At 38.9% G+C, this 17015-nt stretch overlaps 2 protein-coding genes across 3 annotated transcripts in view; one reads left to right on the top strand and one right to left on the bottom strand.

Moving 5' to 3' along the window:
* Window positions 1-7278: 7278 nt before the first annotated feature.
* On the top strand, window positions 7279-10570 carry LOC140361210 (putative transcription factor Ovo-like 1). The gene is made up of 4 exons (XM_072446934.1): window positions 7279-7871; window positions 8362-8570; window positions 9342-9531; window positions 10115-10570. Exons 1-4 carry the CDS (start codon window positions 7772-7774, stop codon window positions 10432-10434), a joined length of 819 nt encoding a protein of 272 aa, XP_072303035.1. The 5' UTR covers window positions 7279-7771; the 3' UTR covers window positions 10435-10570.
* A 3877-nt stretch (window positions 10571-14447) lies between these two features.
* LOC140361193 (myotonin-protein kinase) overlaps window positions 14448-17015 on the bottom strand; it is a 40284-nt gene continuing 37716 nt past the window's right edge. The window contains exons 13-15 of one of the 2 annotated variants that reach the window (XM_072446912.1): window positions 15612-15646; window positions 15391-15465; window positions 14448-14624 (exon numbers count right to left, since the gene is read on the bottom strand). In XM_072446912.1, the coding sequence (XP_072303013.1) occupies window positions 14463-14624; window positions 15391-15465; window positions 15612-15646 (272 nt within the window). In that variant the 3' untranslated portion in view covers window positions 14448-14462. The remainder of the gene's footprint in view (window positions 14625-15390; window positions 15466-15611; window positions 15647-17015) is intronic. The other variant, XM_072446913.1, reaches the window with a different exon arrangement.

The following is a 17015-nucleotide window of genomic DNA, read 5'->3' as shown; positions in this document are numbered from 1 at the left end:
CTGTACAGTCAACAAAGCCCCTAAAACTGAACTATTAAAATATACTAAGCACTTACAAACATATGCACTGGAAATCAGGCGTAATAAAAGTAGAAACTCACTGAAGAAGCTGCGATACAATATCAGGAATCGCTCGTTTAAGATAAGATAAGATAAGATAAGTTATTCCTTTCTTGTCCCACATGGGGAAATGTCATTGATGCAACGCAAGAAGATACAGAGGTAGATACAGAAGAAAATAACTGATCACTTATAGGAAGTTTGAAAAAACATTTTCAGTAGAAGATCTCTTATAAACAAAAACTCCCATAGACAAAACCTCCCATTACCCAACAAGGGATGGAGGGGAAAATAATAAAGATAAAAATGAATACATAAATACATAAATACCATTGCATGTGATCACAACAGTAATTGCACATGAATATGTGTCACGACGGCACATGGATTGCACATGAAGTTTAATCTATATCGTTTGTCGACTAGACCATTTGCGTAGCTGAACACAGTAACATAATCATGAAAATAAACAAGCAAAGTAAATGTGTTTGAGAGCTGTACTTATTTTTTATGTTGACATATCACCACAATACAAAGCCGTACAATAAGCATGTGTAGGCCTGTCCTCAAGCAAGGAAAAACATCACTGAAACAAAATGAGTGGATTGACAAGACCAGCAACGCACAACAACAGAACGTGCTTGTTTTAGCTCTGTAGTTTATTTAAATCAAACTCACCACATCACTGTCACCCCACATTTACTCCTTAGCTACAAAATAGTTGTTATAACTAGACCACGTGGGTGCAAGTAATTTGAGTACTCTGTTCATAAAGCAGCGCACATAAAAACAACTGTACTCGGGCTGTCTGTAGGTTGCACTATTGATTCTTCCTGGCTCAAGTGGAATTGTTGGCCAGAGGTGGTTTTAAATTGGCACTGAAGTAAAGTGTGAGGTACCCACACACACGCACGCACACACGCACGCACGCACGCACACACACACACACACACACGCACACACGCACGCACACACACACACACACACACACACGCACACACGCACGCACGCACGCACGCACACACACACACGCACACGCACACACGCACACACGCACGCACGCACGCACACACGCACACACGCACACACGCACACACACACACACACACACACACACATACTGACCAGCAGAGGGAGACACACTCCAGTCTTAGCCACCACTGACATAAGCTCTGTGAGAATGTTCTGTCTGGGGATATACATAAAAAAGCAAAAGTATATCAGGTAAGGCAGGGGTGTCCAAAGTACTTTGGCTCGGCCAAATGTGGCCATCAGACCAATTTTTCATGGCCTTCAGGCTTGACCCAAACAACAGAAAGTAGTACTTTTCACTGTAAAATTTGAATTTCTCTAACATTTTGATGTTACCAACCTAATATTGATGTTCCAAGCCTTATTAAAGGTGTGGAGGCGCATTGAAACAATGTCAAAAATGCAACATTTTGAATGATTCACTTCATTGTTGGATTGTGTGTGGCCCTCTGCTCTGTATAAGTTTCAAAATGTGTCCCTGTGGACACCCCTGAAGTTAGGCATAATACTGAACCAAGAGCAGTAGTTGGAGCCTGTGTGATTGTACACAAATATGGGTAGCACCAGATCTAAATCAGGTCTCTTAACAGAACTCTGAAAACAAGGCCTGAACCAGGTGTTGCACAAAATTCTTCAGACGGTTGAAGGATGTAGATCCGGAGCGTAGTAAGTGACGTGCTTCTAAATAGACACATCCGAGGAAGGCCATCATTGTTTGTTTATATTTTTAACTAAGTGAAAAGGTAATTTTAGTTTCAAAATATTTAAATTCCTACGAGGTGTCAAGCATGGTGGTCTGTGTGCTTTACTGAGATCTCAAACCCCTGAGGGGCAGGAGGGATCCTCCATAGCCTCCCTCACAGCGCCCCCCACAGGTGACACACACACATGAGGTGCATGGCCCCCACACCAGCTCTACACCAGGTCTACACCAAGACTTACAGTGAATATGACAGGGTTCATATTGTTTTTATTAAAACTCATTTGTTGGATTATACTTTTTCATCACAGACATTTGTGAAAAAAGTTGCCACAAAAAGTAGAACATTATGAGAGTGAAGAGCTCTGTTTGGATGATATGGTTCTATAGCATCTTTGAGGTAGGATGGGGCCATGTCATTCATGGCTTTGTAAGTCAGGAGGAGGATTTTAAATTTGATTCTAAACTCGACAGGAGCCAGTGAAGGGACTAGAGCACCTGCGTAATGTGCTCTCTTCTTTTAGTTCCTGTTAGTAATCTTGCTGCTGCATTTTGAACCAATTGAAAGCTTTTTATAGAGCTTTTATGAGACTTAAAGCAGGTAGTTACAGTTGTCTAATCCAGATTTAACAAACACATCGCTTTTAGGCAAGATTTTTCAGATTTTGGCGATATATTAATAAAATAAAAAGCAAAAAAGCAGAACCTCCATCCATCCATTTTCTACCGCTTGTTCCCTTTCGGGGTCGCGGGTGACTGGAGCCTATCCCAGTGACTTCGGGCCTTAGGCGGGGTACACCCTGGACAGTGGCCAACTCGTCGCAGGGCCAACACAGAGACATAGACATTACAGACAGTTCACGCTCACATTCATTCACTAGGGCCAATTTAGAGTCACCAATTTTTTACCTAACACGTGCATGTCTTTGGACGGTGGGAGGAAGCCGGAGAACCCGGAGAGAACCCACGGTAACACAGGGAGAACATGCAGACTCCATCCAGAGAGATCATGTGATGTTGGTCTGGTCCGGGAATCAAACCCATGATCTCCTTCTTGGGAGGCAAGACCGCTAACCGCCTTTGAACCTGATTTACAAAATTTGTATCTATTAACAATATGTAACTTTCTGGAGGTGGCATGTCAACTGCATGATTCCATGGAAATAAAAACTTACAACCATACTTCTGAACATTGCTCATGGAGCCAGGTGGGTTTTATGTCACATCATCAAATATAATAGCCAAAGAACAGTAATTCCATGGAAGCAATCAGGAGGCGGCTCCTTCAGGCCAAGTGAGTCAGGTTTGTGGAGTTTTTCAGTTCCCCAGTAGTATAAAAACAAACAAACTTTTTAAAAAATCATAATTTTTGTATAATTTTCATATTATTTTAGTACATTTTTTGGGCTAAAACGTTGTGCACCGGGGCATTTACTTATTGGTATCTCCAGACTGCCTGTGTTGACATGTGCTTAAATGCTACTACTGCACGCACAGTTCAATCAAGGCACTCTTATTCACACATCCAATCGAAACGAGAGGAATTCACCCTCTACTCGTAACAATAACAACAAAGGTTAGTGCATTCTTTTGATCAACACAAATACATTGATATTTATTTACATTTTGGGTCCAGTTTAATACTATAACTTTGTGAGTCCCACAACGCTGTCCTTGATTATAACTGACAGAGAGGTTCAGGGTGTGGCTCTTCATTAACAGACAGCAGTTAAAGAGGGCCTGACAGAATGCCTGACAGAATGCGTGTTCAGACTGCTTATTTACCTGGAGCAAAGCAAACACAGGGGTCCCATTCAGCACAGTGCCACTGTAACAGAGAGACACCTGCTTTGTACATGCGAGGAGTCCTATTGGATGGAACAGGACAACAATGGCGTCTGTCAACACACTGTAACCACCATCCAGGGATCTGTGGGAAAATGTCTCACACAATGGAACCTGCGTAAATCTTTGCATGCTGGGTTTTAATACTAGCATTGCCACTATGAAATACACATCATTAAATTGTCTTTGTTGGTGGAGCCACACACTACTAAATGACCATCCCAATGTACATAGATAGTATTGCATCAACAGGAGGTGACTGCAGTGTAGTTCTCCAGATAATGACACATGGTAAAACTCAGTAAATATGATCTAGCTGTTATGCTTAAGTTGCATTAATCACCCATAAAAAGACCAGGACTGAGAATGGAACCGGGACTATCTTGATATGTATTTTGTGATGATTTTCTTTCCCTGAGTGTCCTAAAGAGTAATTTGCCAAACTATGCTTGGTCCTTTTTCTGCTTGCCAGTGCTGTCAGCTCTCGGAGGCTAAGCAGAACCAGCAGGGCCTGGTTAGTACTTGGAGGGGAACACCAGGTGCCACAGTAGCTCGAGGAAATATGGTTGTGTCCTCAGACATGACACTCCACACACTTTGCCTGATAAAGTGCTTTGAGTGCCTGGAAGTTGGAAAAGTGCTAAATAAATACACTGTAATAAAACTATAAGAATCACAATATCAAAAGCCTTGATATTTTTTATGTAAATCACCTCTTTATGGTTAGGACTGTGCATGTTTATGGACATGCTGTAAATACGCCAGTTTGTAGATTAACTAAAATAAATCCATAGTTTACATCCATAGTTCACACACCAGAGTACTTCAACTGGACGTCGAGGACACAACAGTATGGACTAGACGACAACAGTAGGTCTGGGCCGCATGTATACAGAGACTATACCATGTCTCCAGGAAGGTGGATTATACTATTGCTGTGGTGGTTTTGTCCTCACGGACACTAGTGTCTGTGTGGACTGGTGTGTGTTAATGTCTGTGACATGTGAACCAACAACTGCAACAATGAATGAAGAATTCATATTTCATGAAAATGTATGAATATCAAACAAGACATGACATTGATGGTCAACCATAACTCTTCAAACTCACCATATTACCAGAGTTTATTTGTGTGCACAGAAAATATGTTACATTAGTTAGTTTTAGTTTTATGTGGATAAGCTCAGTATTTACAGTGACAAACTCAGAGAGCCATGTGACATTCCCTGAGGTCTCCCTTCTGAGCACTGACCAGGCCTGACCTCCTGAGATCTGACGTGGGATTTACAGGCTGCTTAAATCACTAATACCTCTTTTCCCAGCTGGATTCAGCAAAAATGTTCCGAACACATCATGGCGATGATTTATGGACTAAACAGCAGAGAAGATCTGTACTTGAAACCAAATAATTTTTGAGGCTCAGAGGGATACCTCTATAAACAGAATTAATGAAACAGGCACAAATGAAGCCAAATATAACATTTGATGAGGGAACGATGAAGGAAAACTCAACATTTTGCACAATATACTATTCATACTCATTCTTCCACATATGTAAGCCACTGCCCTCCAACTGAAATGATAACAATAAAAGTTAAGTGCACAACATATTTGAACCCAGTTGAACTCTGTCCTCGCTAAAGTCCGATGACATCCTTTTGGAAGCAGCAACTCATTTATCACATGTTATTTCCATGCTGCAGGACACACAGACCAGAGATTTGCATACAGTTAGAGCGCAGCTCCGGCCAGGCACAACACACGGTACAGCCAACAGTCCTGAAGACGCTAACAATACAACACCAGAGAGAAGAGGGTTGTGGACACAAAAATCAATCTATCAATCAATCAATCAATCTCGTGTCCATGCTACAGGCTAATCAAAATGAATAAAAATGCAACGAGATCAGCAATACAAATTCCAGCCTAAATGAGCCTATCTTTAACTTATTATATAAATTCAAGCCACTTGTTTTTTTATTCTTATTCCAATTGAAATCCAATTGAAAAGTATTTGAATGGAGCAAAGCACTGTGGCGTAGTGTCAAATATGAAACAAAAGCTGTTGTTGTTTAGCTGCACATGCTAAAAATCTGTTTAGCGTAGCGGCTTGGACCTGGAAGTGACGTCACACTTCCTAAATATTTTGCAAGAGATTGGAATTGTGTCGTCACATCTCGGAGAATCTTCTGTCTGCCCCAATGTTAAACCAATTGAGATTTTAAACTGCTAAACTTAAACCTATGACAATACGGTGTGATAAATGCATTTACCAGTAATAACCCAGCAGCTCATCGAGTTGTTCCACGGTTCTTTTGTTGTTTTTGCCACATTTAGTGAGTAACGTAAAGTCTCTGACGTTCGTTGTTTGACCACAAGCGCTATCGTTACCACTACCACTTTTAAGATGTATTCACCAGGACTTTACGTTGATTTGACTTACTTTAGCGATTGAGTTAGTATTTTTATTTACACTTGCATATATACAATAGACAATGGCAGACTGGTTAGCATGTTGACACGAGACGCTAATGCATGCATGTCGCCGATATCCGAGGCTTAATGGTGTAACGTGCCAGTGTGAAAAAGGTGTGTCCGACGGTACAGTTTGCGCCCCGCCACCCGGCCTGAGGTTCTTGGAGTGACCTCTATCACTATTTGCATTGATGGTCTGGGTTGAGATTTAGTCAGGATTTGCCTTGCAGAGTGTAGTGAAATCAGGTACGGCGCAGTTCATTTTCCTCTTGCACTTTCCAAAAGAAAAGGGACACAACTTGGCTTAGTGTCAGTTAAAGATGGGCTTTTGTAACAATGTCAAGTTAGAATGCACGATATAAGATGTGTAGGGCTCTTTCAGGTGTTCGGAGTCACCGCAGTATGGTTTGGGATCAAAAAAAGCTAAATTTAGTCTAGATGAAATTAAAATATGTTAGAAATAGAGATGTAAGTGACTTTGACTCATTTAGATAATATTGATGTATTGATACTGACTGAGGTTTTCGAAAAGTATAGAAGAAAAATATTGGTACTTCTCAAAAAATGTATTTACAGTGTTTATATTTTAGTGTATCTACTTTGGACATTTTAGATCAGTTCAAACAGGAGTAAATCAATGATTCAGGAGTCTCAACGCAAAACTCTTAAGATTCAAAACTCAAAAAGTATATTGCGTTACTTGATATCGGATACAATTACAAAATCACAGGTATTGCCCCGCCCTAATTTAAACGTACTTACTGACCTGTCATTGGATTTATATTTTAAAGGTCCAAGTCATGCTAAAAAGATCTTTTTTTTACTTATTATTTTATAGTGAAGCATTTTGTAGCTTCATGCAATATTTAATTCCGTAGAATACCTAAAACGAATAATGCAAATAATGGAATTTCCAACTACCGTAATTTAATGTGTTTATGTTTCATGTTAAAGTTCTCAATAGAGAATGTAGAGAACATACAGATCTGGAAAAACAAACAAACTACGAAATACCATAATGAATTCAGCTCATTTTACTTGGTGTTTCTTTTTCGCGGCGGATGCTTTGCTAAGGCACGGTCACACGGTTAGCCTCTTATCCAAACATGCACGCTAGGGGGAGGCTGAAAGTGCCATCACACATTGTTCAAGAGATTTATCAACACTCCACAAATGCTCCCATCTTTTTTAGCAACTTTGAATATGTTTTAGAAAGTGGCTAATCCCCCTGAACAATTGCAATTGAACAGAGGCCATGAGAGAAGAATAGGCTAATTTACCTAGCAGTTAAGGCTGTGGCTCTCGAGCGCTGCTCCTGTTACTCAAACGTGCCTTTTGTCTAGGGCCGAGGGCTTGGTCCGGGGCCAGTATTTGCATGCTAAGGGCCACTTGAATACGTAGCTCCCCGGATTTTCTCTGCCTCACATGCAAAATCAGTGGGGGACCAGTTAAAGCGGCGCACGCGTGTACTGGGCGCAGGTGGATTTGCAGTAAAAAAAAAAAAAAACCTGCCCCCGCCTTTCTCAGTTTTATGAAAATGAGCAGTGATTTTTTTTCCCCTCTCTTTTTGGATTGCGCAGATAGGTTAGGCAGATCAGTTTAGAGAGACAACAGTTTGAGACAAGGTGGTTTCAGTAAAGTTGGGTAAAGATTTGAAAAATGCCGAGAGCTTTTTTGGTGAAGAAGAAACGTGGAGCGTGTGGAGCCTGGCAGTGGAAGGAACCGGAAAATGAAGAATTTAAGGAGGATGACCAATCAAGTAAGAATAGATTATTTAATACAAATACATGTTTTTATTTACTTTCACAAAAATGGCAAGGGAAACTATATATATCTATAATAAGTCTACGTTTAACATAAAGGTTTGGGGGTCCAGTCGCATGGAGATGTTATTGCTTTGCCAAAAAGGTTCCACACTATTGTATTAAACATTACTATCTTGCATTTGTTAAATTACAGGTCTTTTCTTTTTCCAATTAAATGCAGTTTTAATGTGAGCAGGTTCGCCTCGCCACAGAATGGAAATGTAACTTCACGTTACAAGATAGTGATGATTAAATACAAAAAACATTTCCACAACAACCTGTACTTTTCTGCTGAATCACACTGGGTTTATTTGGAATATCCTCAATTAAAACATGAATATTTTTGAAAAAAAAAAAACACGTTTTGGTCTTTTGCCTACTGTGACAGAACTGTACTTCCATTAACTTACCCAATTAAACTAGAGCTGTTTTGTTGTTCTATAGCTCCAGACTCACCAGATCAGTCGACTGTTGAAGCAGAGAGCCTCCAGGACGTCCCCCCGCCCTCTAGTCCAGGCAGTGGAGCAGCGGCTGATATCCGAGTCCCTGTCCCTGTGATGTGTTCAGGGTCTGACTCAGCGCAGGAGTGGCCTCTCATGCTGCAGAACAACTACTACCACCCGACTGCTATGGCCCTGATCAGCAGAGCTAAGGTATAACTATGATTATGTTGTATTTTTCTTTGAATTTATCATGTTTTCATTCTGTTGTTCCATTATTTACTGTTATTTAGTAACCAATGTTTTATGTTACAAAATACAGTAAGTTATTTCAACTTCTAGCAACAGAATACATTTGTTAAAAAAGTACAAAGTGATTCAAAGTGTTTCATAACTAGACACAAACAGACCACACGTTTCTCTGATCGGTTAATCTGCTTGTTCAGGGGGGCAATATCAGGCTGTTTAAACTGCACTGGGGCACCAGACCCTTGGGGCCCATGCAGGTCTTTGATCTGCCCCTGACATTATTGTGTCTGTTACTACACTCAAATTATTATCCACCTAATTTATTATTATTATTAATATTATTATGATCAATATTCATTTAATTCCCTCTGACTAGTGTTTAAATGTTTGTCCGTACATGCAAAAACCTCACTCTGAATAGGCCCAGTACCAAAGCCATGGCCACTACCTTATCCCACTCACACCCATTTGAAATCGGGAACACAAGATATGATTCTATGCTCTTGGTTGGTCAGGTAAATACTTTAGGCTATTTTATCTTTGGCAAAGACATTGTCTCATTCACCTCATTTATTTATTAACCTTTTTTAACCAGTTGAGTCCCCATTGAGATTGAGACCTCTTTTTCAAGGGTGACCCGGAGCAAAGGGGGGAAATGTAGCAGCACTCAAATCAATCATATTCACCTTGTCTCCAGTGAATGTGTAAAAGTTATGCATTGGTTGTTTGTTGCAGTCACGTCCCCGCAGCTCGCCCAGCTCTGGAGACTTTGTGTGCCAGGTGTGCCACAAAGTGTTCCCTCTGCAGCGCATGTTGACCCGACACCTCAAGTGCCACAGCCTGGTGAAGAGGCATCCCTGTCGCTACTGCGGCAAGGGCTTCAACGACACCTTCGACCTCAAGAGGCACATGAGGACTCATACAGGTACTGGGGATGTCTGAACTCCAATACTTTTACTCAGACAGACAGAGTAAGCAGAATGTATGCTCAAGTAAATAATAATAATACTAAATTAGAAGTACTTGAGACCAGAGGTTGCCTGGTTCAAATCTAGACCAAAATGCGTTTCACACTTAAAATTGCCGTACTGTATACTGTATGTACAATATAGTGTATAATTGGCACTGATCTGTTTACTCAAGTTTTTAGCAGCTAAATCTTGTGTTTTCATGAACTTTACAGTACACATGTTTTATAGTAAAATAAAATACATTTACTTTAGTCTTTGTTTGAAGGGACACTAAACTCATAAAACATGCACTATATTCAATCTCAAAAGCTAGTTTTTTCCTTCTGCAGTCTCTAAAACTAAGAGCCTATAATATCTATTATATGTGTTGCTGTAGTAAAAAGTAGACCAAAGTTTAAGAAACATCTGTGCATGTGCATATTGAAGTTTGATGCAAATTCAGAGTCAAATCGGGCACTGACAATGCAGACCATTTTGAAGAAACGCAGAACTAGCAAGCTAACTGTTGCTATCAAATAATGCTATCTCCTTCTGCAGGCATCCGTCCGTACAAGTGCGAGCTGTGTGATAAGGCTTTCACTCAGCGCTGCTCCCTGGAGTCTCACATGAGGAAGATCCACGGGGTGAGCCAGCAGTACGCCTACCGCCAGCGCCGCTCCAAGATCTTTGTGTGCGAGGACTGTGGCTTCACCTCTAGCCGACCAGATGAGTATTTCACCCATGTCAGGCAGTGCCACCCTGGGAGTCCGGCCCTGAGACGCTACTACCGACGCCAGGCCCAGGAAAACAGCGGCTTTAACCCGGCGGAACGCAAGATCAACCCCTACTTACTCTATTCCAATCCGTACTACATGTAACAACCCGCGCTCCAACCCGCAGGGACTCAGACGTGCACTATCTTGTCTCCATAGAGATCTTATGGCGTTACCTGAAATGCTACACAGTACGGCATTAGATTAAGTTAGCTTGTATTTATTTAAGCAGTGGTTCTCAACCTTTATATTGAAAATGCGAGCGGAATCGCCTCTCCACCGATCCATACTGGGGAACATTGTAGGCAAAGCACTTACATCTCTTACATGGAGACAGGTGGCTTCACCAGATCTGTTATCAGTTCATTGTTCATAGACTTTGGCGCTTAGACCCTGGGAGATAGATAAATGAGCAAAAGGAGAACGGAGTGAATAACTGACTTGCACCAGGGGAAAAAGAGCCGATAGAGAGGCTGATGGTTTTACTGCTGCGGTGGAGCCGGGGTGAAAAAAAGGGTGCAGAAGATACTGTATATAGCTTATGCAAAAGGAGGGCGATGAATGACTGAAGGTGATTGGATGAGAGGCAAATACAACAGGCTGTGATTGGCTGACTCTGTACTCTTCAGCACTTTTGTATTGTTTTTAGAAGACTGCCATGTAAAGTGATCTTATCTTATTTTTGTATCTAAATGTTTATATGTCGATAAGTTTGTTTTTAACCAAATGTGCAGCAAGTATTTTTTATCATACAATTTCATCACTGAAATAAGTTTGTTGGCCTGACCTGGTCAAAGGTTATCATAATTAATCTTAAATATATGAAGAATTAATTGACTAACAGCAGATTAAATAAACATAAAATCAATAAAACCTATGTATTTATTTTTGTCACCCCATTTTACATGTTATATAACTATTGTTGAGTGAATTTGATTAATAATTAAGTATTTTTCCTGCACAAAAACAAATATTTACAAGTTTGCAAGCCTCACCTGATTCATTCAAATGTCATCTATCTTTTTTTTTTTGGCACATAAACTCTTCCTTAAATGTCACGTGTTTAAAAGCAGCATTTAGGGACGGTGTGACTTCTTGGGTAGTTTCCTTTCGGGAATAGGAGACCTTTGGTGGTTTCCAACGGTAGCTTTGTGTCCTCATTTGCATATGGCTGCGTCCTATTCCTGGAACAGTTGTTTAGAATCGGACAGTGATTTCTTCATTGTGTCGTTACAAAATTAGAAGAAGCAGAAGGATAGCGCTGAACCTTTTCTTCATGTTGGCAGATTTATGGTGGATATCATAAACAATAACATATCATCACCGGTCTGTTTGACATAATGAAAGCAGGTGTCCATTACAACAATCAATTAATCAATCATAAAATACTTTGCATTTTATTAAAGCTAAACAAATAACATAAAGTAATAAGACACAATATCTCACACAATTAAAATACTCTTTACTTTACATTTTAGCACTCATTCCCACTCCGCACTGCTCATCACTTGTGCATATCCAGCCAGTGACAGCATCTAATGTTCAATACATCTTATACCAGAGTGCAAATGTCACTATGAAGTGAGCTAGATAAAAAAATATATCAGAATACTGTTTATACATTGATCAAAGTGCAAGATGTTTCACAAAAGTGCCTCATTGCTTCATTAAAGGTGCATTATGAAACTTTTATAGCGGATCTGCGTTTATTTTGTTGCCTGGATTGTTCCACAGTTGAACAGGTTTAATGTCACACTGCGGAACATTCCGGGCAATGACATCTCCATGGAGACCCACCACCAGAAAAGTTATAAATACAGTGCACCTTTATATCCTGACATATTCCCCCAGTAGTGTAAGCTACAACAAATATTAAAGGTCCAATATTATGCCTTATGTAAAGAATAAGACATATTTTTGGTATATTGTGTTTTAGTACGTACAGTTATATAAAGTATGGTTAAAAAGTAAACAAAAATGCTTTAGTTATTTTATCATAAAAAGGTTTGCGCACCAAAACCCTGTAGATGCTAGAGTACTAACCAAAAAAGAAAGGAAATGTGGTCTGATGTGCGACTTTCAGCCTTCAAAAAGAATACAAAGGAGTCCAATGAAACAAAAAAACAAATGAAACTAAACCAGATATGATTTCATTTGGGATTAACATAACTTGCGTAAAAACTCAATATCAGTTTTGCATAATATAGGACCTTTAACCCACATGCATTATTATAAGTGCCATCATTTGACAGACTAGACACACAGTAACATACATTTTACACAGGACAAGCCAGTCCAAGGTGCAGATTCTGTCAAAATACCCAACTACAAGCACTGTTGTGGTTATGCAGCACTCATAATGTGCCTTCGCCTCAGAAATAGTAATAATTCAAGTAGGTTTAAGGTCAATGCTGGACCGACACTGCAGAAACTGAATAATGTGAGTACTTGAGTTCAAAATATTCATCCTGATTCAAGTTGTTTTTACTAGTTTAGATAGTATTTTAATCTTAATTTCATAGTATTTTTAGAGGATTATTTTCTTTGTATTTATTTTTTTGAAGTAAAAATCTGTCAACAACTGAGTGAGACATTTTTACAAAATATAAAAGGTGCATAGCTGATTTTTACTGTCTTTGAGAGAGTAAAACAGAAGTAGTTAATTTTAAAGTGTTTGCACTGGTTCAAATTCATTACTCACTTTCTTCATGTATTCCAAGTGTCCTAATCATTCACAACGAATAATAAAGTCACGGTAAAGCTAACAAACATGAGCAAGAATAGAATAAGTGAATAATACGCTGTACAAATAGATGCAGACAAAACAGAGCGGTCTCACTATGACAATAAGAGCATTGTTTAAACTGCACTGAAACTTGCCACGGTAACTTACTCTACATTTCATTACATTTACTTACCTACCTCACTGTCGGATACATCTAAACAAGTTCCACATCTAAATCTACAAACTAAGGCCCTGTTTACACGTCAGCGGTGGTCAGGAAAACGCATCATTAATGACGAATTCTAACCGCATTTAGACGCAAACGAAGAGATGTGACGAAAAGTTGGGTGTGAAAAGCTGCTAAATACTATATATACTACACTACATACTGCTATATACTACAAAAGTAATTTTACAGGTTGTCTACATCTTGTAGAAAACTTTTAGACAGCCAATTAAAGCACAGAACCAGCGTTTTCAGTGGGAATCAATGAATGCGCAGCTCGTTGTCGTGTAAAAAAGAGGCGTATCTGATATCGAAACGCCGCGGATTTGTAAAAACTTGTGCCTGTGGAAACATAAATAAACTAGTGAAAACAACTCAAATCAAGTTAGTTATACTGAATTCAAGTCAAGTTTTGCAGCCTTAATGTTTGACAAAAGGCAGTTCAGATCTCTTGTCTTCATGTCCTCCTTAGTGTCTGGGTTAAAGGCGCTGCACCTGATATTTTACCTTTAAGAAATGTGAAAAACAGTTTATGTTAAACTCTTTACAGCTCCACATGTATCACTCACTTACCTAATGCATTCCCAGCATCCTAAATATTCACTGCGTTGATTTTAAAAGCACTTTTTACAAGTCGTCACGGGTAAAGCTAACACACATTAGCATGCTAACGGCACACTTCCTGCTTTGCTGCGAATAAAACAAATAACGAGAATAATTAGATACAGACAAGGTCTCATTTTACTTATTTACTTATTTTGATGAAAATAGAGTATTTATTTTACCATTATTATTAGTATTATCTTGTTACGCTAGATGTTTTTATTTTATATTATCTTTATTTTTCCCCTCCATTCCTTATTAGGAAATGAGGTTTTGTCTATAGGAGTTTTTGTTTGTAAGAGTTTTGTTTAGTTTATAGTGTTTTTTTTAAACTTCCTATAAGTTATCTGTCCTTTTCCTCTGTATCTACCTGCGTTGCAACAATGAAATTTCCCCATGTGTGGACAATAAAGGAATATCTTATCTCATTTTCACCTGATTAGACGCTTTTACAATATATCTGTGCTGCAAAACAGATTTGACGTTATTGCAAAACATTTGGTATTTTCACATTTCAAAACAGTCAAAATCACGTAGGTTTGCCTTTAAAGTTAATTTAAGACGTGAGCTCGTCCGCGTTCACTTCAACATGACGTCAGCCGCAGCTCTAACAGAGTCTTCTCGCCCGTCGTTCACGTTGTCCTCCAGGAGCTCTGCGTCACAGCGCCCCCGTCTGGTCAGCATCTTCCTTCTGCAACACACCAGCAGGTAACACCCACTCGTCACCTGTGGCTGTCGCACCTACAAACACATGATACTTAAGACAAGGCATCGTGATGGAATAACCTTAAAGATTTAAGAATTACATGAAGAAATAAAGTTGCTTCATTCATTATTTTTGATATTTCATAGCAATCTATTTCTTAGCAATCGTCCTGCTCGGAATTTGATATGAAACGTTTGAAAATGCCTCAGCTGAAATGTGTTGAAAATCAAAATTAATCAAACACTTTTTGTCGACAAAAAAATGTAAGGTTGGGAATCACAATCACATAAGAAGAAGAAGAAGAAGAAATTCCATTCAGAGTCATTGTCCACTTTTGTGATTTTGTGATTATTTATTGAATTTTGAAGTTTCCATTGTGCGCATGTCTGTTATGATATTAGTCCAGTCCTTAATCATCAGAGCGGTTTGAGTCATACATTTTTGTGTGACTGCCTTCTTGACTTCTATAGTTCAATAAGACCATTCTAAAACTAATAAAGAAATGTTGTCTCACATATGATTTTTTTTGTTCAATACCATTACTCATCAAAATTATTATCTTATTATCTAGTATTATTATCTAGTTTTGATGTAAGTTTCAGTATCAATTAGTATTTATACTGCAGCAACACATGAAAGTTTCTAGTATATACATAAAAGTCTCATATATGACGTTCCAGTCAATTTGTTCTTTATTAATTAAGTTCATGTTTTATTAAGGCTAATTAAGGTGTGTCATTATTAGAAAGAGCTAGGTGCAAAATATTTGACCAAAAAAAGATCATATTGCTGGTGACGTACCCCGTGAAAGAGAAGCATGTGCCTGAGGAGAGGGATCACCAGCGGGTAGTGGCAGACAGGGGGCGCTCTCTCCCTCTGAAACACAGGACGGAGCGGTCAACAGAAAGCAGCTGGCCCTCCGCTGCTGTACTTATGATTTCTGTTTTTTAAATAACATTTAAATAACATGGACTAGGAGAAGACTCAAACAAACAAAAGAAAAGTGTAAATTCAAAGCTTACATCTGCGGGTGCATCCATACAGTGGGCAGGCTGCTCTGTGATTGGACGAGAGAAAGCACTGTCAGATGCAATGTGTGATAAAGCATGTTAGCGGTAGCATGGTGAGAAAAGAACATGCATCATGTGGAGAAGAAGAAGAAGGTTCACAGGGACATATTTTGTGATATTACATTGTTCGTTGAAAGAGGTGGGAAAAGTAGATATGATAAGATAAGATAGCCTTTATTAGTCCACACAATGGGGACATTTCGGTGTTGCAACGCAAGTAGGTACAGAAGTAAAAGTAGGAAGCTTTTGGAAAAACACTCTTGATAGAAAATCTCTTATAAACAAAACTCCTATAGGCAGAACCTTTCATATTCTTAATAAGGAATAGAGGATAAATAAAATAAATAAAATAAATAAAATAAGTAAAATAAGTAAAATACATAAAATAAATAAAATAAACAAAATAAATGAAATAAATGAAATAAATGAAATAAAAATAAGAAATCGTAAGACAAAATTGTACTGATTAACATTACTTATTGCTCAATTAAAGGCACAGTATGTAATTTTCTGGAGATGTAAAGTCACTTATATAATTCAATGGAAAAACAGTTAAAACCAATAATATTTCTGAACATTCCCCATGGAATGAGATCAGTTTAATGCCAGACAGTAGAATGTTACAGCCAAAAGAACAATTTTCCCATGAAAACAAGCTGGTGGATGCTGCCCGGTGGTTGAGTGGTTAAGGCGGCAGCGCACAGTGTCGTGAGTTCGATTCCTGGCTAAGACAATTTACTGCACTTCCTCCCTTCTCTCTCATCCTCCTTTCATGCTGAGCTGTCCTGTCCAATAAAGCTTACAGGCCAAAAAAACATTTTAAAATATATATATATAAAGGAAGCAAGCAGGAGGCTTGGGTTTGTGGAGATGCAAGCCTGCTCACAGGAGGGAAAAAGGTTTTGTGTTTACCAGTTCACGTTTTAAGAGAAAAAAAAAAACATCCAAAATGAAAAAAATAAAACAAAACACATGCTTTGGTTTCAGTGTTATTATTATTTTTGCTATAAAGTTACATACTGTGCCTTTAAGTGTCTCTTGTTCGCTGGTTCTCTGAGTTCCATATGGAGTTAGATAGCATTTTGCACTACGCCCGGCTGCTCACAGGTACGAGGCATCACCAACACTTTACTCCAGTCCTGGCATCACTGCATTGGCTTCCAGTTATCCAGAGTCCAATTTAAAATGTTACTCATGGTGAGACACTAGAGCAGTTTAGAGCTTTGTTAGAAAACAACTCTTTCTCTCTGGCCTTCTGATATGAACTGAGCTGAGTCTATTAATTTCATGTGTAGTTGTAATTTACTGTATTTTATGTGTTCTCAATGTATTTTATTGCACTTTGGGCTTTTAAAG

Source organism: Eucyclogobius newberryi, unplaced genomic scaffold, assembly GCF_026437365.1.
Source record: "Eucyclogobius newberryi isolate DKJ021-1_F unplaced genomic scaffold, fEucNew1.0.hap1 SCAF_15, whole genome shotgun sequence".
Taxonomy (NCBI): domain Eukaryota; kingdom Metazoa; phylum Chordata; class Actinopteri; order Gobiiformes; family Gobiidae; genus Eucyclogobius; species Eucyclogobius newberryi.
This window is presented reverse-complemented; position numbering and strand designations above follow the sequence as displayed.

Bases quoted from the DNA above. Each gene is read 5' to 3' on its own strand.
- LOC140361210 (XM_072446934.1), top strand. From the start codon at position 7,772: ATGCCGAGAGCTTTTTTGGTGAAGAAGAAACGTGGAGCGTGTGGAGCC. The intron at 8,571-9,341 runs GTATAACTATGA...TGTTTGTTGCAG, and splicing joins CCCTGATCAGCAGAGCTAAG to TCACGTCCCCGCAGCTCGCC. The intron at 9,532-10,114 runs GTACTGGGGATG...CTCCTTCTGCAG, and splicing joins GCACATGAGGACTCATACAG to GCATCCGTCCGTACAAGTGC.